The 19,906-nt window shown below is 47.4% G+C and overlaps 1 protein-coding gene and 1 non-coding gene across 2 annotated transcripts; both read right to left on the reverse strand.

Moving 5' to 3' along the window:
* Nucleotides 1-6,079: 6,079 nt before the first annotated feature.
* Nucleotides 6,080-6,233, reverse strand: LOC112341187. The gene has a single exon (XR_002990456.1). It is a non-coding gene; the product is annotated as a 5.8S ribosomal RNA (ribosomal RNA).
* A 4,745-nt stretch (nt 6,234-10,978) lies between these two features.
* On the reverse strand, nt 10,979-14,384 carry LOC9662778. The gene is made up of 15 exons (XM_024660894.1): nt 14,280-14,384; nt 14,130-14,230; nt 13,925-14,071; nt 13,672-13,863; nt 13,527-13,622; nt 13,410-13,469; nt 12,867-13,355; nt 12,727-12,814; nt 12,283-12,678; nt 12,178-12,234; nt 12,080-12,127; nt 11,940-12,027; nt 11,407-11,885; nt 11,233-11,346; nt 10,979-11,140 (listed from the first exon to the last, which is right to left on the reverse strand). Exons 1-14 carry the CDS (start codon nt 14,359-14,361, stop codon nt 11,234-11,236), a joined length of 2,436 nt encoding a protein of 811 aa, XP_024516662.1. The 5' UTR covers nt 14,362-14,384; the 3' UTR covers nt 10,979-11,140; nt 11,233.
* Nucleotides 14,385-19,906: the final 5,522 nt, after the last annotated feature.

Below are 19,906 nucleotides of genomic sequence, written 5' to 3' on the forward strand. Positions count from 1 at the left end.
TCCGAGGAGTGGGCCTATCCTTGAGGAGTAGCAAGTCGGGAAGACATAGCTCTCCATTACAGTTCATGTGTGAACTTGTAGACGAGGTGGTGGATAGAAAAGGGCCAATAATGGAACGACTTTGGGATCTTGGGAACAGTATATGGTTTTCCTCAAAGAGTTGAGGATGTGATCCAGATGAGCGTTTGACTTAGCAAACTGGCTAATGTAGTTGTGGTAAACAACTACAGTTGGGATCACGGGAAAGATAAAGACTCCAAAACAATAAAGGAGTCACAAGATTATCCTCATATAGTTGAGGTTGGTGCTCATGAATGTGAGACCAAAAGTAATGACCGTGGGAGGTCAAATACGGAAGAGGACTCAAGTCCTTGAAATGGTAGCCGGGGCTACCTTTAATAAATGCTGGAACAACCCAAGGAGTTGGGGGGTGTACTTAGAGATGAGTTGGTATTCTCATCACATGGACAAGTAGTCCTAAGGGGCAAAGGTTGCCCCCAGAGAACAAAAGCAAGTGTTAGAGTAACACTTGTGAAAATAGTCCTTTTGAGTAGGACAGGAATGCAAGAAGTGTATTCCAGTGAGCTAGTGCCTCACAAGTAGGACCTTATGGGTCTGTGGGTTAACCAAGTCCAAAACTGCTAGACGACTCAACTAGAGTCAAGAAATGGTCCTAAAAGGACTGATGGAAGCATTTGGACTGAGGTGTGTTGTACCCCACAAAGGATGGGGGGGGGATCATAGGATCCAAGGATGAGAACAGAGGGTATCTCATCGATGGCAAAATGTGCCATGCTAAAGTCGTGGGAAAGGTGTTCCCAAAAAGAAAACAACTTTGACACAAAGTTGTGTGTGACCTCTATGGTGCAGTGCTAACAGATGGTTGGCATGAGAAAGAGTGGTATTGGTCTTGGCAAAGACTTAGACACAAAGAAGAAGTGTCATAGAGGTAGGCTCGTTAAGCCGATGGTGTGGAGACACCAAATGTGCCAAGGTATGATACCTTGAGGCTATGTTGGTGGGTTCATGAGAACCACTTGCCAAAGGAATCCCAATAGAAATGGGAATGGCATAGCCTAAGCTGTAGAGCATGCAGTTGGAGTGTGGTGACCCAGATAATGATGGAGGTGTGGAAGCACCAGCAATGAATTGTAGGACTTGACAACTACAAGGCAACTAAGCAAGAGGTGCAAAATAATTGGTTAAACGGGTAGAAGGTAGCTACCCAAGCCTTCTTAATGGCATAGGGAAGTTGGATATACCCTTACTAGGGATAAGTTGCTTATGTTGCGATATAGTAAGTCAATGTCATAAAAGGAAATACTCATTGTCAAGGAAGCCGTCATTGGAACACCCGAACACTCTAGAACACCAGGAGGTGGTGTTTGATGTCGCGAGGGCAATGGATAAAGCCCAAGGGACTAAGTCCCTAGCGAATGATGGATAGAAGGTGCTATCCAAATGTCCAAGGTTGCGGAGACAGGAGAGGACTGTCTACCCAAGTTGGACAAAGCCAAAAATGGAATTTTGGCAAGGCTAGTGATGGGCATGTAAAGGCCCATAAGCAACAATGTAATCCCAGTGTGTGGGATTATAAGGTGAGCATACCCGGATTGAGGAACCACTCCCTGGGCTATTGGGTAGGTTCATCCCTAAGAATACTTGCTAAGGCATGATAGAAAGTGCAAAGCTATCCTCCTGATCTGGAGGAGAATGACCGAAGGAAAGGTGTGAAGCCAAAGGCAAGTAGTATTGGGATGGAACTGAACCATAGAAATCGAAGGGCATAACCAAGGTTGGTTATGCCAGCTGGGAGTGGAGAATCAAGTGGGGGCTCAAGGGTGTTGCCGCTAGCAATCGTGATGCCATGGAGAGTCTAAGTTATGGAATTGTCCATGTTAGACTATGTGGCATTTGGAAGGCTTGCAAAAGGGAGGCCTTAGCAAGGTGAGGGACAGAGTTCCTTCAAGGTTCCCAAAGACGATTCTAGGTAGCTTAGTACCTAGAAAGGCCAAGTGTAAATGGTTCATGGAACGCGCGAAATCAGAGTGGCGCAGCAGAAGCGTGGTCTTGAAGCTTGCCATGAGGCAAGGCTATCAAGGTTAGGGAAGTAGTTCCCGAGTGTTCAAAGAGAGGGCTTTGAACGAAAGTCGATGGTCAAGGACTTTCACGCTTATGTAGGAACCATGTTACAGTGGTCCGAGAACTTGCCAAGCGAGATTGGCACGTCAGGGGAACAAATACCCTAGTTGAAGGTGATAACTTCAAAAAGGGTGGGCCATGGGGCCGAGCATGGAGGAGTCCATGCATGATCATAGACATGTCAAGTGAGAGGACTTGGCAATGTGGAGGAACTAGGTTCCTAAACTGTGATCTGTAGCGCGCTTTAAAAATAAGTTGGTGCACCGGCGTGGGGAGTCACGCCAGGCATCTTGTGTGATGCCGTCCGTAGATGCATATACGGAGGTTGGGTTCGAGTCCCGACCCTCTAGTGCTTGGGTTCGAGTCCCAAATCACTAGGGCGTGGTGATGGTTTGGAATATGAGGACACTCATATTTCGGTGGTCATGGACTCTCAGTGGGGAGACTGGTTTGGGCACACCGCCAAGCGAGGGATGCCTCGGAGTCGTGATGCACGGTTAGATTGCTTAGTGTGAAAGCTCGGCATATCTAACTTGAACGCTTTGGTGCAAGTGGCACCAAGGACGTGGTGAGTGAGATGGGGACACCTAATCTCAGTTGCTATGGACCCTTGGCCGGAAGGGCTGGCTTGGGCGCACCGCCAAGTGTGGGGGATGCCCCCAGGGTCGTAGTTAACAAGTTAAAGGTCTGGAAGACCTAGTACCTATTGGCAAACCTGTTAAGGTGCCGAGGTGAGATCACTAGGTGATCTTGTGGCTAAATAAGGACAAGGTCCTTGTTTGGGTTAAGGAATAAGGTTTCTAGTTCAAAGTGTTGATTTGAACTATTGAGGATGGTGTGGCTTGGTCGTGATGACCAAGTGGGAAGAGCACCTAAGGGAAATAAACTATGTCCGTGCGATGGCATAGTGAGTCCGAGGAAAGTAGTCTCTATAAAAGACCCATGGGAGGGTCACGAAGTTGGGCCGTGGATAGAGCCCATAGCAGAAGATGCTAAAGAGACGTACTAGGGGTGAACATCCTCTGGACTTGGCAAAGAAGAGTCTTTGCTATGGAACCGAAACAATACCTCAAGGAGGGAGGTAGAGATTTGGTGTTGCTTGGTGCAACAATCAACGGATAGGAGCAAAAGATGAGTGGCCAAGATAGGGCCGTGGAATCCCTTGGAAGGAATCCAAGTGACAAAGTTAGGCGAGGAACACTAATGTGTTGGACGCTAACAAGTTGCGGGAAAGGAAGTGTGTTTCCAAGGAGGGATTCCGAAATGCTCCGATTTGGCGAAAGTGGAAGCTCCAAGGGAGGGAGCGGTAAGGTAGCCAAATGATAGGGCCATGAATAGCCCTAGCACAAAGTATGATAACTGGAACTTTGGCACGAAATAGAAGAGAGGATGATGGTGCCCTCGAGTAGAGAACTTCCTAGGATGGGAAGTGGAGTTGCATAAAAGGTGCAAGGCAAGGTGTTGGAGACACCTAGGGAATTGACTTCCAAAAGTCAAAAGGGTAAAAGTTTCAAGGTGCAAAACGTTCAATAGATGGAAATTGAGACTACTCTAGAAGGAGTAGTGGGATTGACTTAGAGAAGGGTCTCTAAGAGGTTTAGCAGGAACTAAACCAATAAAAAGAGAGAACCACTACATGTGGTCCAATCAGTCTCTAAGTTGGAGAGACTACCCTCCTTAGAGGATGGGCAAGGCATGGTGAGCCTTTGGTGTCAAACCATTGAAGAATATGCAAAAGGCATGGTGAGCCTTCAATGTCAAACCCTTGACAAGTATTGGCTAGGTGCCAAGGATGGAAATGGTAACACGTGCGGGTGTTACTTTATAAAATGGTTTACCGTTCGATGAGGACATCGAACTTCGTCTATGGGTGGTGGAGTTGTGAGACACAAAATCCCTAGGCCCCAAAGTGGAGCCGGAAGGGCGCCACGTGGTAGTGGCCGAAGCGAGAGCCAAACGAGCGTAACACGTTTGGACCAAAAGCTCCGACTTGAAAAGTCAAGAGCGGGAGTGGAACTCCCAACGAAGTGCTCGAGGAACGAACACGAAGCGAGCAAAAAGCGAGGCTCCAAAAAAGGGACCCAAAAGGACCAAAACATGACACGTGGAAGTGTCCGAGATGGACCCGAGTTGGAGTCTGAAGTGGAGTCCGAGATGGACCCGAGTTGGAGTCCGAAATGGAGTCCGAGATGGACCCGAGTTGGAGTCCGAAATGGAGTCCGAGATGGACCCGAGATGGAGTCCGAGATGGAGTCCGAGATGGACCCGAGATGGAGTCCGAGATGGAGTCCGAGATGGAGTCCGAGGTGGACCCGAGATGGACCCGAAATGGAGTCCGAGATGGAGTCCGAGATGGACCCGAGATGGAGTCCGAGATGGAGTCCGAGATGGACCCGAGATGGAGTCCGAGATGGACCCGAGATGGAGTCCGAGATGGAGTCCGAGATGGAGTCCGAGATGGAGTCCGAGATGGAGTCCGAAGTCGAGACCGAGACCGAGACCGGGACCGAGACCGAGACCGAGACCGAGATCGGGACCGAGACCGAGACCGAGACCGAGGCCGAGGCCGAGACCGAGCCCGAGTCCGAGTCCGAGTCCGAGTCCGAGTCCGAGTCCGAGTCCGAGTCCGAGTCCGAGTCCGAGTCCGAGTCCGAGTCCGAGTCCGAGTCCGGAGCCTGAGAGGGTGAAAGCCCAAAGCGTTCGTCTCCCAGACCCTGGGGGGTTTGGTGAGCTCCAAAAGTATAGTAGGGGGAGGACTGCAGTGGAGCCAGTTTGGCCAGGAAAGGCCAGTTTGGCCCAGGAAGGCCGGACCCAGTGCTGGGTGATGAGCTGCCCACTGGGAAGTCCAAGACTAGAGTGAACACAGACCGACAAGCGGGGTAGCTTGGTGTAGTGTTCAAGAGCCGGCTCTAGTTCCCCCGGGAGATCGACTGGCCGATGCTCCTAGTCCAAGTGTGGGTGGCACTACCTACTTGGATACCTTGTGTGGCTCAACGGAACCCGCTCTAAGCCCATGGCTAGAGCACCCAAGGGCAGAAGGCGAGGAGAGTACCCAGGTGGCTCGCATAAGGCCACGGTGTTCCGAAATGTTGTCCCAAAGGCCCAGACTGTGGAAAGGAAGAGGAGCAGTCCTCTGGGGTAGTGACCAAGGACACAATCGTGTGGTGAGGAAGTCCCAGAGGACCGTGGGACTTAGTGGTCGGGCCTGTGGGTCTCGATCCAGTGGCAGTGTTGGCAAACACGGCCAAGGGCAGAAAGGGACTTAGTGGGGACTGACAGAGGGATATTGGGGAAGGCTATTCCCCTTGTCGGTGGGCATCCTAAGGATGCTAAGGAGTGGATCTGAGATCACCACTCACGGATGGTTTGCCTAGTCTTGGAGAGCCAAGACGGTGATGCAAGTGGTATTGGACTACCAGTGTGGCAAAGGTGATTGGGCATGGCCTTAGCGTAACAGGCTGCTATGTCGGTGGTACCTTTGAGTGTCGGTCATGGGATCGGACACGTGGAGCACTTGGACCAAGTGCAAATGTTGAGTGGCATGGATGCCATTCTCGGGGCTAGCAAGTCCCAAGTCCTGGATTGGACTTATGGAGGTTGTGAATAAGACTCCTCCAAGTGGTCAGAGGTGTGGTTAAGTGACTAAAGTAGAATGGAAAATTTAGTCGCTTACAGGCTCTTTCTATTTTGCTCGCCGCTACTGTTAGTTTCTTTTCCTCCGCTTAGTGATATGCTTAAACTCAGTGGGTTGTCTTGCCTAACCTGAGGTTGTGCACATGAGCGATTCACCACTAGGTGGGGTGTGTACCATTGATACCACACGGACAAGTCAGGGGCCACACCATCCACATACAATCAAGCCGATTGGAACACAAGTCTATGGATGGCCACATTTGCCCCACACTCACAGAGTGCGTATGAGGCAGCAAATGGTTGCAGACGCTCAGGCAGGCATGCCCTCAAGATGAACCTCGGGCATAAGTTGCATTCAAAACTTCAATGATTCAAGGAATTCTACAATTCACATCATATAATGCATTTTGCTGCATTCTTCATTGTTGTGAGAGCCTAGATATCCATTGTTGAGAGCAACATTTTGTTTTTTTGGCCCGACAGGACCACAAGATCAAAAACAACTAGTTGATAACAATCACACGGCCTCCATGTGTGCCACATCGCATAGCCAATGGCTGGGAGATGATGGCACAAGTGGAAGGAGGAGGCACACATGCACAAGTTGCAAACTCCTTGGTTTGGACTTCCCAGGTGATCTCCCAGCCCAGTACTACTCAAGCCCAAGGTCGCTTACATAAGTGCATGTGGCCAGACCAGGTGTCCTGGCTAGCCATGCCTCCGGGCATGGCCCCTCAGGGGACAATATTGTAGCGCATGTGATCATGGGATGAGATTTGGATATACTGTCACCGTGGATCTTTGGAACCTTGGGGGATAAATGGGGATAAAATAGCCACTAAGGGCTCTCTCATCAAGCAATTGCTCTTTTTCCAGTTGGCTTAAGGGGAGAGAGATAAGGTGCGCTACAGTTGGTATCAGAGCAAATGGCACGGGTTCGATTCCCATTGATTAGTGGCTACTTAAAAGTATAATATACCCTTGAGCAAGGTATATTCCTACCCCTAAATTTGAAATCGTACGTATTGGGCATCCATGTGTACGTCCTTCCTCTTGTGTGGAGTATCCACGGACGAAAGTATCCACCATGGGACTGCGGTACGGGTGGATGACTAGTTGCCTCACATGGAATAGCTAATCTACACAATAGAAGGATTGGTAGATTAAGTGCAGAAATGGAGGTGCTGGTTCCCCTTGGCTCAGTAGGGGTTGTTAGTCAATAGTCAATGAGGACATTGACATCTCTAAAGGGGGGGTGACTGTAGCGCATGTGATCATGGGATGAGATTTGGATATACTGTCACCGTGGATCCTTGGAACCTTGGGGGATAAATGGGGATAAAATAGCCACTAAGGGCTCTCTCATCAAGCAATTGCCCCTTTTCCAGTTGGCTTAAGGGGAGAGAGATAAGGTGCGCTACAGTCAAATGTAGCGCACATGGTTTTGACCCTTTATCCTATGGTGATTTACCGTAGGATAACACCACGAAGCAGAACTTAACCCTCTTTGTGCCACGTGACAGATGCCACGTGTCACATGCCACGTGTCCATGCCACGTGTCCACAGGAACCTGAGGTTCAGGGCCTTGGGCCACTGAACAGAGGAACGGTGCCAAACTCCCAAGCATGGAGCCAAGGAGTGACGGAACTGAACCACAGAGCAACTCCCGAGCATAAAGCCCAAGGAGCGAAGGGACAGGGGCCCGGAGCGACTTGGAACAGTCCTGGAACAACTAGCATCCCAATGCCAGGACTAGCACGCAAAACGGAGCCAAATGGAGTTTGGCGCTATTTTGGCATACCGGTGGCCTAACGCGAGGATATGGGTACTCCACCAACTAGCATGGAATGGAACTTGGGCTTAGACCCAAGCCGGACGCAGAACAAGGACAGGCACGCAAGCGGGAGCTAGACTATGCCTCAGGTTGGTCGGCCATGCCTGACCTACCCACTATCCCTACTATACATTTGGAACCCCCCACAGCCCCCCCCCCCTTGAGGAACACATGCTTTGGGCTTTCACCCCAAGCCTCCCTTAGTATCAAGAGTTAGTCTTTGGGACAAGCTCAAAACTTACTAAATATGGAATGTCCTTAGATTGCGAATTTGGACACGGGACGAACACTATTGTGTTCAGAACGATCTCTACATTCCATAGATATGCCAAATGAGCAAATCTGGACACTTTCCATAAATAGCATTTGGGACCGAAATGAGACTAACACAAAGGGCATGATAGCGAGGGTGTTTGGCAGACACGGTAAGCTATTATGTGGCGATATTGAGGGACCAATCTCAATACGCGAGGGTTCTTGTCAAGCCAGTGCAAGACAGAGCAAAAGAGAACTAACAAGCCGGGCCAAGTATGCTCAGCTAAATAGACACTTAGGAATTCCTTCCTTATGCTCATGCGGCCAAGTACAGATGCAAAGTCCAGTTTACTAACACTTGAACAAGAGGGGCTAATAAAGGGAACCAACAATACCGACCTTCTGCCATCGTGGCAGTAAGGTAAGAGTGTCCGTAAGGACTAGTCGCCAGGTAACTTTCGATACCCGAAGTCACATTTGCGACAAATATAATCTTGGCCAGCAGTTTATAGTTTACAGATGTGTGTCAATGATCCTTCCACAGGTTCACCTATGGAAACCTTGTTATGACTTCTCCTTCCTCTAAATGATAAGGTTTAATGAACTTACTGTGTCATCAGCAGCGAACCATCAGCATCGCTGCAATCCGAACACTTCACTGGATCATTCAATCGGTAGGAGCGATGGGCAGTGTGTACAAAGGGCAGGGCCGTAGTCAATGCGAGCTGATGACTTGCGTTTACTAGGAATTCCTTGTTGAAGATCAATAATTGCAATGATCTATCCCCATCATAATGAAATTTTTAAAAATTACCTCAGCCTTTTGACACAGACATGCACTCGTTGAGTTCATTAGTGTAGCGCACGTATGGCCCAAAACATTTAAGGGCATTACAAACCTGTTATTGCCTCAAGCTTCCATCCGCTGGAAGTGAATAGTCCCTCTAAGAAGTTGGCCTTGGAGGAAACTTCCAAGTAGCTAGCTAGCAGGCTGAGGTCTTGTTCATTAACGGAATTAACCAGACAAATCACTTCACCAACTAAGAACAGCCATGCACCACCACCCATAGAATCAAGAAAGAGCTCTCAATCTATCAATCCTTACTATGTCTAGACTTGGTAAGTTTCCCCGATTTGAGTTATATTAAGCTGCAGGCTCCACTCCTGGTGGTGCCCTTCCATCAATTCCTTTAAGTTTCAGCCTTGTGACCATACTCCCCCTGGAACCCAAAGACTTTGATTTCTCATGAGGTGCTGGCAGTGTCATCCAAATAACATCTGCCAATCCCTAATTGGCATCATTTATGGTTGAGACTAGGATAGTATCTGATCATTGTCGAGCCCCCAACTTTCATTCTTGATTAATGAAAACATCCTTGGCAAAGTTTGTCTTCCATAAATCCAAGAATTTCACCTCTAACAATGGAGTACGAATGCCCCTAATTGTCCCTATTAACCATTACTCTGATCCTGAAGACCAACACAACAGGACTAGAGTGCTATAGTGTTATTCCATGATAATGTATTCAAAGCACAAACCTACTTTGAGCACTCTAATTTTTTCAAAGTAACATTGCCGACTCTACACCCCAACCAATAAAGACCAGAGTAGCATCACCGACTCAAAGGACGGGGGGACCAATGCACACCCGCAAGGGCAGACCATTCGCCCCATCCCGAGATCCAACTACAAGCTTTTTAACTGCAACAACTTTGATGTGACTTATTAGAGCTAGAATTACTGCAGCTGTTGGCACCAGACTTGCCCTCCAATGGATCCTTGTTAAGAGATTTAGATTGTACTCATTTCAAGAGACAAATGTAAATGGATATAGCTTTAGTGTAATGGGCTGATAAATTAATAATACCTTTTAGGTGTCTGTCATGGGATTAAACATATAGAGCACTTGGACTGAGTGTAGAAGCTTAATGGCATAGATGCTATTCATAGGGCTACCATATTGAATAGGATGATCAAAGAGATGAAATGGAAGAATTGGATGACCAAATAGTAAGACTTACTAGTTAATGTAGAGATGGAGGGATGCATATGGAATTTGCCATTACCATCCCACTAGAAAAACAAAGTTTTGCAGGTGCAAATGCAAATATTTGTGGTTGTTCCTCCGGACCTAGTCTAGTCATCATCAAAAGACGATTGAAACATTAGTGGGTAGCAGTGGTGCAAGAACCAGCATCCTGAGGAACAACACTGTCACAAACATTTACACCCACAGCTGCAAAACTTCATGGTACTCTCTCTAGTACTTGAGCTGCAAGTTATCATTTTTATTATACAAGAAAGGTAATCTCAAATTGATGTGTTTATCAAATCAGCTACATACATCTAGAACTAATGAAAATATTTCTTCATATATAATTGATTATATATTCTTCTTGTACTATTTATGTGTTAATTGAGTTAACTTATAATTTTTCAATATGTGTATATTTTATAATTGTACATCATTAAAAATCTCCTTGTTTTTGTAATAGGTACTCTTTCGTTTATCAAGTTAAACTTTATTGAGCTTGTTTTTCACTTATATATATATTTTTTAAAATAGAAAACTTTATTATTATGAAATCCTAAGCTTCCAACTATGGTGAGGTTCCTCCATTTTTAATCACCAAGTCGCAGCTCAAGTACTAGAGAGAGTACCATGACATAAAGAGATGAACTCCAGAATTTGCATGGCCATGCTCTGCAAGAGTTCTATACCGGAGTGTCTGCATTTTAGCCAGCTCTATCAAGTTAAGAACTGCGCTAGTGCATAGGTAATCTGGTCCCAAAGTGGGCACTACAACGTCAGCTATGAAAAAACATTAGTGTCGCAGCAGCCCCAGCAAATAATTGCAAAACGTTATGGTGAGTTACCTGTTTTTTGTGATGCAAGTCTCTAGCAGAGCTGCAACTGTTTAAGAACTCTACCAGGAAATCATAGTCGATTACAGTTCCTTCTTTAGCCCATCTAGCAAGTGGCAATGAGCAGCTTCCACCAGCACTTTTCCAGGAAGCTCCTTCACCATCTGCACAGGCTAATTTATTTCTGTGTGAGAGCGCTTCCCTGTTAATTCTACCAGAGAATACACTAAATTTGATGTGGATTTAATAACCCAAAATACGTTACTATACACTGCATTACCTTCGAGTGCTATGTATCCTCTACTACAAAATTTGGGCTCCCTAATAGTTACGCTAGCGTGATCTACATAGGTCCTGGAAGAAAATTTGCGAACGGCTGCCAGGCAGAGTCTAGTTGATGCCAGGATGCCTTCCAGTAGAGATGCATAGTAACAAAATAACAAAAAAAAAACAAAAAAGAACATAAATACAATGCGTGGATCAATATGTTCAGAGATTCACCTTACAGGCGTTTTCCCTTAATGTAGTTTGCGTATGGAGCATAGTTTTGCTGCCATTTCTCGAAGTCCTTTTGCAAGCGCTCTAAGGCTCCAAACGTTGACAGTTCAAACTCATCTATCAGCACAGCAAAAGAAAATCAAAATTAGAATCAAAACCGATTGAGAGCAGACGAACCTGGTTTGAGTCGCTGGAAAATTTTCGACGACCCATCTTCTCCTCCGACAAGTTGTTGTGTTCCAACATAATTCTGAAATTTCATATTGCGAATGCTCGATGACGATGATGCTCCAGAATCTGGGTGTTTTGAGTGGAATAATAACTTTTTGAGGGACAAGTGGCTGTCAGCGGAGATAACTGGTTCTTCTTGTTTCTTTTTTAATTTTAAAGTTACTGCTTCAACCGCGTCCTGGGCCTGTTGGAAGCTCTCTTTTGTTGTTTTTCTGTTGCCTTCCTTAGCGTCAAATTCCAGAAGCACCGGTAAAGGAACTGGAACTGACGTTTTCTTCCTTTCGAAATATTTCTTTGGTGGTAGCAGATATGGCGTTTTCTCGGTAACATCAATATATCCACTAACGTTTGACGGCATCCTTGCTGCGTGTAGTGCTAGATCGTCAGCTAGACCCAAGAGCAGCACTTTAAACGCTATCTCATGGCTTGAAAATCGTCAAGACACACAAAAAAGAAGGAAGGAAAAAGAAAAAGGATACGTGGAGAGAGGGACTTCAACATCCGCCAAAACCCTGTATATGCGATCCTGGTATTGTTCCACAGGGTCCATCATTGTTGCCTTCAACCCTGCAAATCACAGTAATTCTTTCTAACCAGTAAAGCAGAGCCCATAGCTTACGTTTGCCTTGATGAGACGACCCCAGGCAAACCAGTCCGTCTTTGACGTCTGCAAATAAAAACAGCGTGAGTAAACCACAGAGCTTAAGCTAGTCATACAGTTGAGCATAGCTGGGAAAGGGAGATTCTTCATAACAAGCGTCTTCTCGTTCTTAGCTGCATATATCATGGTTAAAGAAAAACCATGAAACAATTTAAGCCCACCTATTAAGTGTTCGGGATACTCGCACAACTGAGTGTTCTTTTCTCTCTTCAAGGTCTTGGATGCGATATAAGGTTGACTAAGAATGTCACCTGCACCCGTAAGTTGCAGCAAGCTGAAACCAGTCTTTGCCCCAGGCAGAACCACAACTCCAGACAGGCTTTCAATACAGCTGTCCCCCATTCCAGTGGAAAGAGAATCGTAAAGTGCTACCATGGATACTTTCCGAGGACAAGAAGTAAACATCTTTGAAGGAAGATCCCACGCACAGTACGCCTCCTCTATCTCACGAAATCTGGGAATTGCTCCTGACACGACTTCAGTAGATAGCGCTTGAGGACCATAGCAGAATGCTCGAACATCACCAGACCGAAAGCTCGCAGCCAGAATTACTCGTCCTGCACGACATAATCAGCAAGACTTCTGACATGTAAAATAAACATTACCTGCATCATTATTTCTCTCAGGCCGGAGCCATGACAAAGGATGCATAGACAAATATCCGGGATAATCGTCCTGCATCGAGTGTTCCCACTAAAGAACGAAAAGCAAGAGTCAGGCTGGCAGAAAGTAGAAGATTTCAAACCTTAAGTAGTGGCAATCTCGGCCTTCGAATGTCGAAGAGCATGATACGTTCCATAGTCGCAGCAGCAAAATGATAACCACGTTCCTCAGGTCGCACTATAGCTACGAAGCGATCCTGCTCGCAGCGCCCCGGACGGCAGTAATCTTTGCTGTTTCCAACGGTAGCAAGTAGAGTAGTCGAATTGCCATGTCTTAAGTCGGATAAAACGATTTCCTCAGCGTTCGCTATGACAAGCAGCTTCGGATGCCAGCCATACTCGACTCGCCACCAGCTCCTTCTGAGATTCCGAATCTCAGCAAGTACAGCCTTTGGAACCTTAGCAGCGCCAGTTCTGTCGGCTGTTGCAGCCTCGACCATTGTCGCGTGCACTAAAAAGTTCGCTCGTAGATTGTTTGTAGACTTTTTGGTGGAGTGGACATCATAAACGTAAACCTCCCCAGACTCTAGGACAGTTGCAAGTTCTCCCTCGATATAAGGACTACAGACCACCTGCGGGAGCCGCATTGTGATCCACCATCATGAAACACAAACTGAAGAGCTTACATGAGATACGCCGTGGAAGTAAGTCGTCGCTGAGGGTGAACCAAAGCATATGCGGTCTTCCTGTAAAGTCCTGATCAAGCTATCCAAACAGAAGACAGAAATGTTTCACAGACTTACTTCTCTTTGAATGTTCGTAACATGTACTTGATGCTGAGTCCTAGCGACAAGTATGCTCTCGTCTTTGCTTGAATTCGAAATCTTCATCGCTGATAACTGAAACCACAAAGTAAAGAAGAGCAAGAGAGAAAGAAGTCAGAAGTACCTGGCGGATGGGATGACCCAACGTTGGTGAGACGGACATCCTCACGCCACCGAACAACTCGACATCCGGCTCGTCGTCTTGCTTTTTCAGAGGACACAAGCGACCAGCGGGATCACGCTCGCAAAGTATGCTTCCTATACTGCTGAAATCCTCCCCAATGGGAAATGCAAGCTGGAGCTTTCCATCTTGACACTGCAAACAGAAAAGCAAAGAATTAAACGAGAGACCAAGAGTAAAGAGACTTGGAACACACTTGCATACACTCCAGTCTGTTTCCAAAAACGCTGTTACTGTCGTGGATCATAGCAACCTTCGCAGCCGTGTCCTCCTGAACGAGCCCGTCGAGAAGAGAATCGGGAGCATAGCCGATCGATGCGTCCTCCTCCGCGTAACGTGATTGCTGCGGAGAAAACAAGCGCCAGAGTGAGAAAACCCCTTGGTTGAGGACTTCGAGAAACCATCTCAAGGGGAGGAATCGGATGATCAAAGAGGTGCAATCTACACCCCGTTGCCAGCAATGTTTGAGGCTCTCCCACGGAATCAAATAGCAATGGCCCCACTGTAAGAAACGATCGTCAGAGCTGGAAATGTCGATAGATGGAGCTTACGATCGGTCCCGGTTCGCATTGGTGCTCCAAACCCCGTGCCAATGCACCACGGCAGTCCCGGACCCTGGAAGAGATTCGCCATCGCTGCGTTAAAAACCCTAAACCTCTGGGAGTGATAGCTACAGCCGATATCTGTGTAAGCTACATTTTCATGGACGAGCGCTTCTTGATCTGTATCAGGTGGCCAGACGAGCAGCGCGATACCTGCATTGAAGTGAGCGAGCTGGGAACTTTCTTTGTTTTCTTTTTTCTCATGCTTTTCCGTTTTTACTCTTCGTTTTGGAGCTGCGCAGGTTAGTGATCACGTTGCCAGTGAGAAGAAATGGGCTCGGAGTAGCTTTGAGAAGCGAGTACACTATCGATCATCAAGAGCTCATTTCTGAGCTCACCGTTTAATTTTTCTATTTACGTTGTGGCTGCAACTCCTGTGGTTTTGGAGGTGAAACTCACGACGGTATCTCACCACTTTGAAAAAAAGAAAAATATCCATATACTGGCATTTGGGTGTCTAATACTGCCTCTATGATGCCAACATTTTCTTGAGCACGTTCTTTGGAATGTGGACGCTCCTGATGTCGAACAAGGGATCCATCGCGAACGTTTGATGGTTGCATCCACTCAAACCTTCCCAAGCAGAGTTTGCTCTCATCAATTGTTATGATCCGGCGCAAAAAGACAAAGATCTAGTTGCCCTAGACTATGCTACGCCACCTCTTGAGGTTCCTCACCACCCAACCACCCCCGAGCTACCTCAAAAGCTCCACTGCGCCGCCGCTCCACTGTGAGCCCTAGGGTAGGTTAAGTCCCTTACCCTAACATGCCTTAATATACCCTTGAGCCTCCCTTTGACCGACGTTGACCACGTAGTCAAAGCTGGCGCCTAACAATTCTTCCCCCCCAACAAAGTCCTTGTCCCAAGGACGAGTTGTACCGGTGATCACCCTTTCTGGGGAATCCTGCTCAAGCTCCTGGTCCATCTTCCACAGCCGTATACATCAAGGAGGCATTGGGCCCGTCACTCCGAGATAGTACACCTTTCAATTGGCTGACATAAAATACTGGATGAATTTTCACCCCAGCTGGCAGCCGCACCCGATAAGCCGCTTTACCAATGCGCTCCAGCACTTCATATGGACCAGCATATCGATGGGAGAGTTTATCACTCTTCCCTATCCGTAAAGGCACCAAGGTGTTCCGCCGCTCACTTGACGGAAAGATCACTCGCACAAAGACGAGATCACCCACCTTATATTCCCGGAATTGGCGATGCTCATTAGCAAACTTCTCCGCTCTATCCTGAGCTGCTTGCAAATTCCGTTTGCATACCACCAGAATCTCATCAAGTTCTGTGGCCAGATCAGTTGCCTCGGAATCAAGCTTTTCTTGAACGTCCTTACTCAAATGCAATCCCAACTCCACCGCTGTTCGAGGATGCCTTCCAAACATCGCAAAGTAAGGACTTAGCTTGGTTCCACTGTGTTGGCTATTGTTGTAAGCAAATTGCACCAATGGAAGATATAGATCCCACTGTCCTTGCCTTTGACCAATGCTACAACGTAGCATATCCTCCACCACCTGATTGACACGCTCGGTTTGCCCATCCGTCTGAGGATGATCTCCACTCGAGAGTTTCAAAGTCACTTGCATAGCCTTTGCAAAGCTTTTCCAAAATCCACTAGTGAACTTTGAATCTCGATCACTAATGATGTCCTCCGGCAAACCAAAATCAGGAAAAACCTTCTCCAAATAAACCGCAGCCAAGTCTGAGGCAGTGACAGTCTTCCGAAGAGCCAACAACCGCACATACTTCGTCAACCGATCTACTATAACCCATACTTGCTCCTTTTGCCTCTGTGTTCGTGGCAAACAAGTGATGAAGTCCATAGAGATACTACACCAACGGCTCTGAGGAATAGGTAAAGGTTGCAAAAGTCCCCCCGGCTTCTCCCGTGGCACCTTAACCCGCTGACAAAGCTCGCATGATTTACAATACTTGAGGATATCAGCCTTCATATTCCTCCAATAAAAGTTGCGCTTAATCAACTCATATGTCTTCTTCCCCCCAAAATGACCAGCCTCTGGACGATCATGATAGTGGAATAAAACTTGAGTAATTAACGCATCCACCCGTGGCAAATAGACACGGCCATTGTAGTAGAGAATCCCATCCACCAATGAGAAAGGAGCTTCCATCTGGTCTCGCAAAGAGGCCACCTCAGCATCCTGAGCCTGAGCATGCTCAACCAACTGCCCAAACTCGCTGACCACCTTACTCAAATGATGACAAAATCGTGTTCGTAACGTCATCACATGACGAACACGAGATAAAGCATCCGCCACCACATTTGATTTTCCCGGACGATGCTCAATAGGAAACTCCCCAAACTCCATGAGTTTGACCAGCCAACGAGCTTGCCTAGTGTTCAACTCCTTCTGTGTGAAAAGATACACAAGTGGTTTGTGATCTGTCAACACCACGAACACTGCACCATAAAGATAGTGCCGCCACGTCCGCAAAGCATGAACAATAGAGAGTAACTCTTGCTCATATGTGGAATAGCGTTGCTCCGCGGAATTCAAAGTTCGACTCTCATATGCAATAGGCTGTCCCTCTTGCATGAGAACTCCTCCCAGTGCATAACCACTCGCATCGCATGTCACCTCGTAAGGTTTCGATGGATCAGCAATGCGAAGCACTGGAGCCTCGATCAACAATCGTTTCAGCGCCACAAAACTCTCCTCTTGTGGCGTCTTCCACTCGAATGGCACATTCTTGCGTAACAACCGCGTCAACGGAATAGCCACCTCTGCAAACTTATGCTGGAAACGTCGATAGTAACTAGCCATACCAAGAAAACTGCGCAACTCGGCCACTGTAGTCGGTGTAGGCCAGTTTTCCACCACAGCCACCTTCCTTGGATCCGTCTTGACACCCTTAGATGTCACAATATGGCCTAGATATTCCACCTCCGACTTTGCAAATTCACATTTGCTCTTCTTCGCATAAAGTTTGCTGTCTCGAAGTAACAAAAGAACCTTGCGCAAATGCACCCTATGCTCCTCCATATTCTTGCTAAAAACAAGAATATCGTCCAAGAAAATCTCCACAAACTCATGAAGATAACGCCCAAAGACCTCCGTCATCAACCGAGTAAATGTGGCCGGTGCATTCGTCAAACCAAACGGCATAACTGTAAACTCAAAATGTCCGAAGCTTGTGTTGAATGCCGTCTTGGAGATAGATGCATCATCCATTGCAATCTGATGATATCCACTCCTCAGATCAATCTTGGTAAACACTCGTGCTTCACCAAGCTTGTCTAGGATATCATCCACACGTGGCATCGGCATCTTGTCCTTTACTGTCTTCTTGTTTAAAGCACGGTAGTCAATACACATCCGCATTGAACCGTCCTTCTTCTTCACAAGCAAGACCGGAGCACCAAACGGAGACTTACTTGGCTGAATAAATCCAAACTCAAGTAACTCCTTGACTTGTCGCTGAACTTCTTGCTCCTCCGCATAACTTAACCGAAATGGACGCCGGTAAATTGGCCGCGTCCCCGGCTCCAATGTAATCCCATGCTCCACACCTCGTAATGGAGGCAATCCATGAGGAAGTTCAGATGGAAAAACATCAGAAAACTCATCAAGTACATCCCGTACTGCTGCTTCTCCCCCACACGTGCCTTGGTCCCCCAAGTCACGAACAAACAGCAAGTAACTTGAAAGTGCTTTTCCATTACGACAAGCCCGCTTCAAAGATGTAGCAGAGAGCATAACAACTGGTGGTTGAACGCCCTCGCCAAACCACACATCTTTAACGCCACCATACTCCAGCGAGATACGCTTAATGCTCCACTTTATCTCTGGATCCACCTTCACCAACCATGGCATCCCAAGAATGAGATCCACACGATGGATATCCGCGAGATAAAAAGTCTCCACAAGTGTGGTTTTGCCAACCAACACTTCCAGCCCCTCGACACAAGCATCGAAATGCTGAGCAGAGGTAGCTGCACCTTCCACTGTGTATGGAACAACTCCACGTGTGTTCAGGCGATGCTCCGCAACAAACTTTGCCGAAACAAAGTTGTCATCGCTCCCACTATCCAGTAAAATCCGCACTGGATCGCCACGGAACACACCCTCCAGCATTAAAGCTGATTCACGCGTATCCTCGAGCTCCATCTTGTTCCACACACAGTTGAGCTGACGAGCAACGATCGAAAGTCGCTTCCTCCGACCGGAATGGTTGGTCTCCTCCTCCTCACGCTGCAAAGTTTGCAACTTTTTAGTATCGGACTTACCGTGAGAAGAAGATTGGCCATTCTTCTTGTCCTGCTGCTTGTTCTTTAACTGCGGACAATCAGCCTTGTAGTGTCCAAGTTCGCCGCAATGATGACAACCCTGTCTATAATTCTTCACAAAGAACTTCTGCTTCTTGGACCCCTTTGCATCCGAGGTAGTCACCACCGACTTCAACTTGTGATGCTTGTTCCCATCCTTGTGTCCACGGCGATCATCACGACGATTCTCGACAGAAGGACTCCGCGAACGCTTGCGAGACTTGTGCTTGTCATTGTCAAGACGACGAGCCGCATCAAAGAGCTCCTCCAAACTCTTTGTAGGCTGAGAATGACGCAAGTGTTGCCGCATGCTCTCACTATGTAGGCCATCAATGAAGTAGGACTTGTTCTGATCTGGATCCTTCGTTGGAACACGACTAATCAAGCGAGTAAGCTTCTCAATATAATCCCCAAGCGTCATTTTCCCTTGCTGGAAATGTCGAAGTTCTGTACGAGCATTCTCCACATCGTAATGAGGGGCAAAACGTAAACGGAAAGCAGCCTCAAACTCATCCATGGTAGACACTGGTGGTTTCTTATCCGCAACACGGGACTCCTCAAGCCAATTCCACCATCGAAGACCCGCATCACGCAAAACCATCGGAATAGCCACTAAAGCCTCTGCATCTGGAGTTCCTCTAGCAGCCAAAAACTTCTTCACATTGGCTAGCCAAGCAAGACACTCGTCCACACCACCATCACCGGAAAAGGTTGGAATCTTGAGTCGATCTACCAAAGAAGGCTTACTTGGAGCGCTACCCCGTCCAGCCTCGAGTGCCTCAACACGCCCACGCATGGTATCCATCATGCCATGCATCTCGTCTTGCATCTCTTGCTGATTTTTATTAAGGGCTCGCAGCTCATGAACCACATCTTGAATGGTCCAAATCTCCGCAGCTTCGTTGACACCATCATCGGCACCACCGTCGGCACCACCATCGATGATAGGATTCCAGCGTTCAGCTTGGTCGGCCATCGCAACCAATCCTCTGATACCAATGTTATGATCCGGCGCAAAAAGACAAAGATCTAGTTGCCCTAGACTATGCTACGCCACCTCTTGAGGTTCCTCACCACCCAACCACCCCCGAGCTACCTCAAAAGCTCCACTGCGCCGCCGCTCCACTGTGAGCCCTAGGGTAGGTTAAGTCCCTTACCCTAACATGCCTTAATATACCCTTGAGCCTCCCTTTGACCGACGTTGACCACGTAGTCAAAGCTGGCGCCTAACATCAATGTTTGCTCTGTCAAGAAGTCACATGCTCTGTCACATGGAGG

This window comes from Selaginella moellendorffii, unplaced genomic scaffold (genome assembly GCF_000143415.4).
Source record: "Selaginella moellendorffii unplaced genomic scaffold, v1.0 SELMOscaffold_78, whole genome shotgun sequence".
NCBI lineage: Eukaryota > Viridiplantae > Streptophyta > Lycopodiopsida > Selaginellales > Selaginellaceae > Selaginella > Selaginella moellendorffii.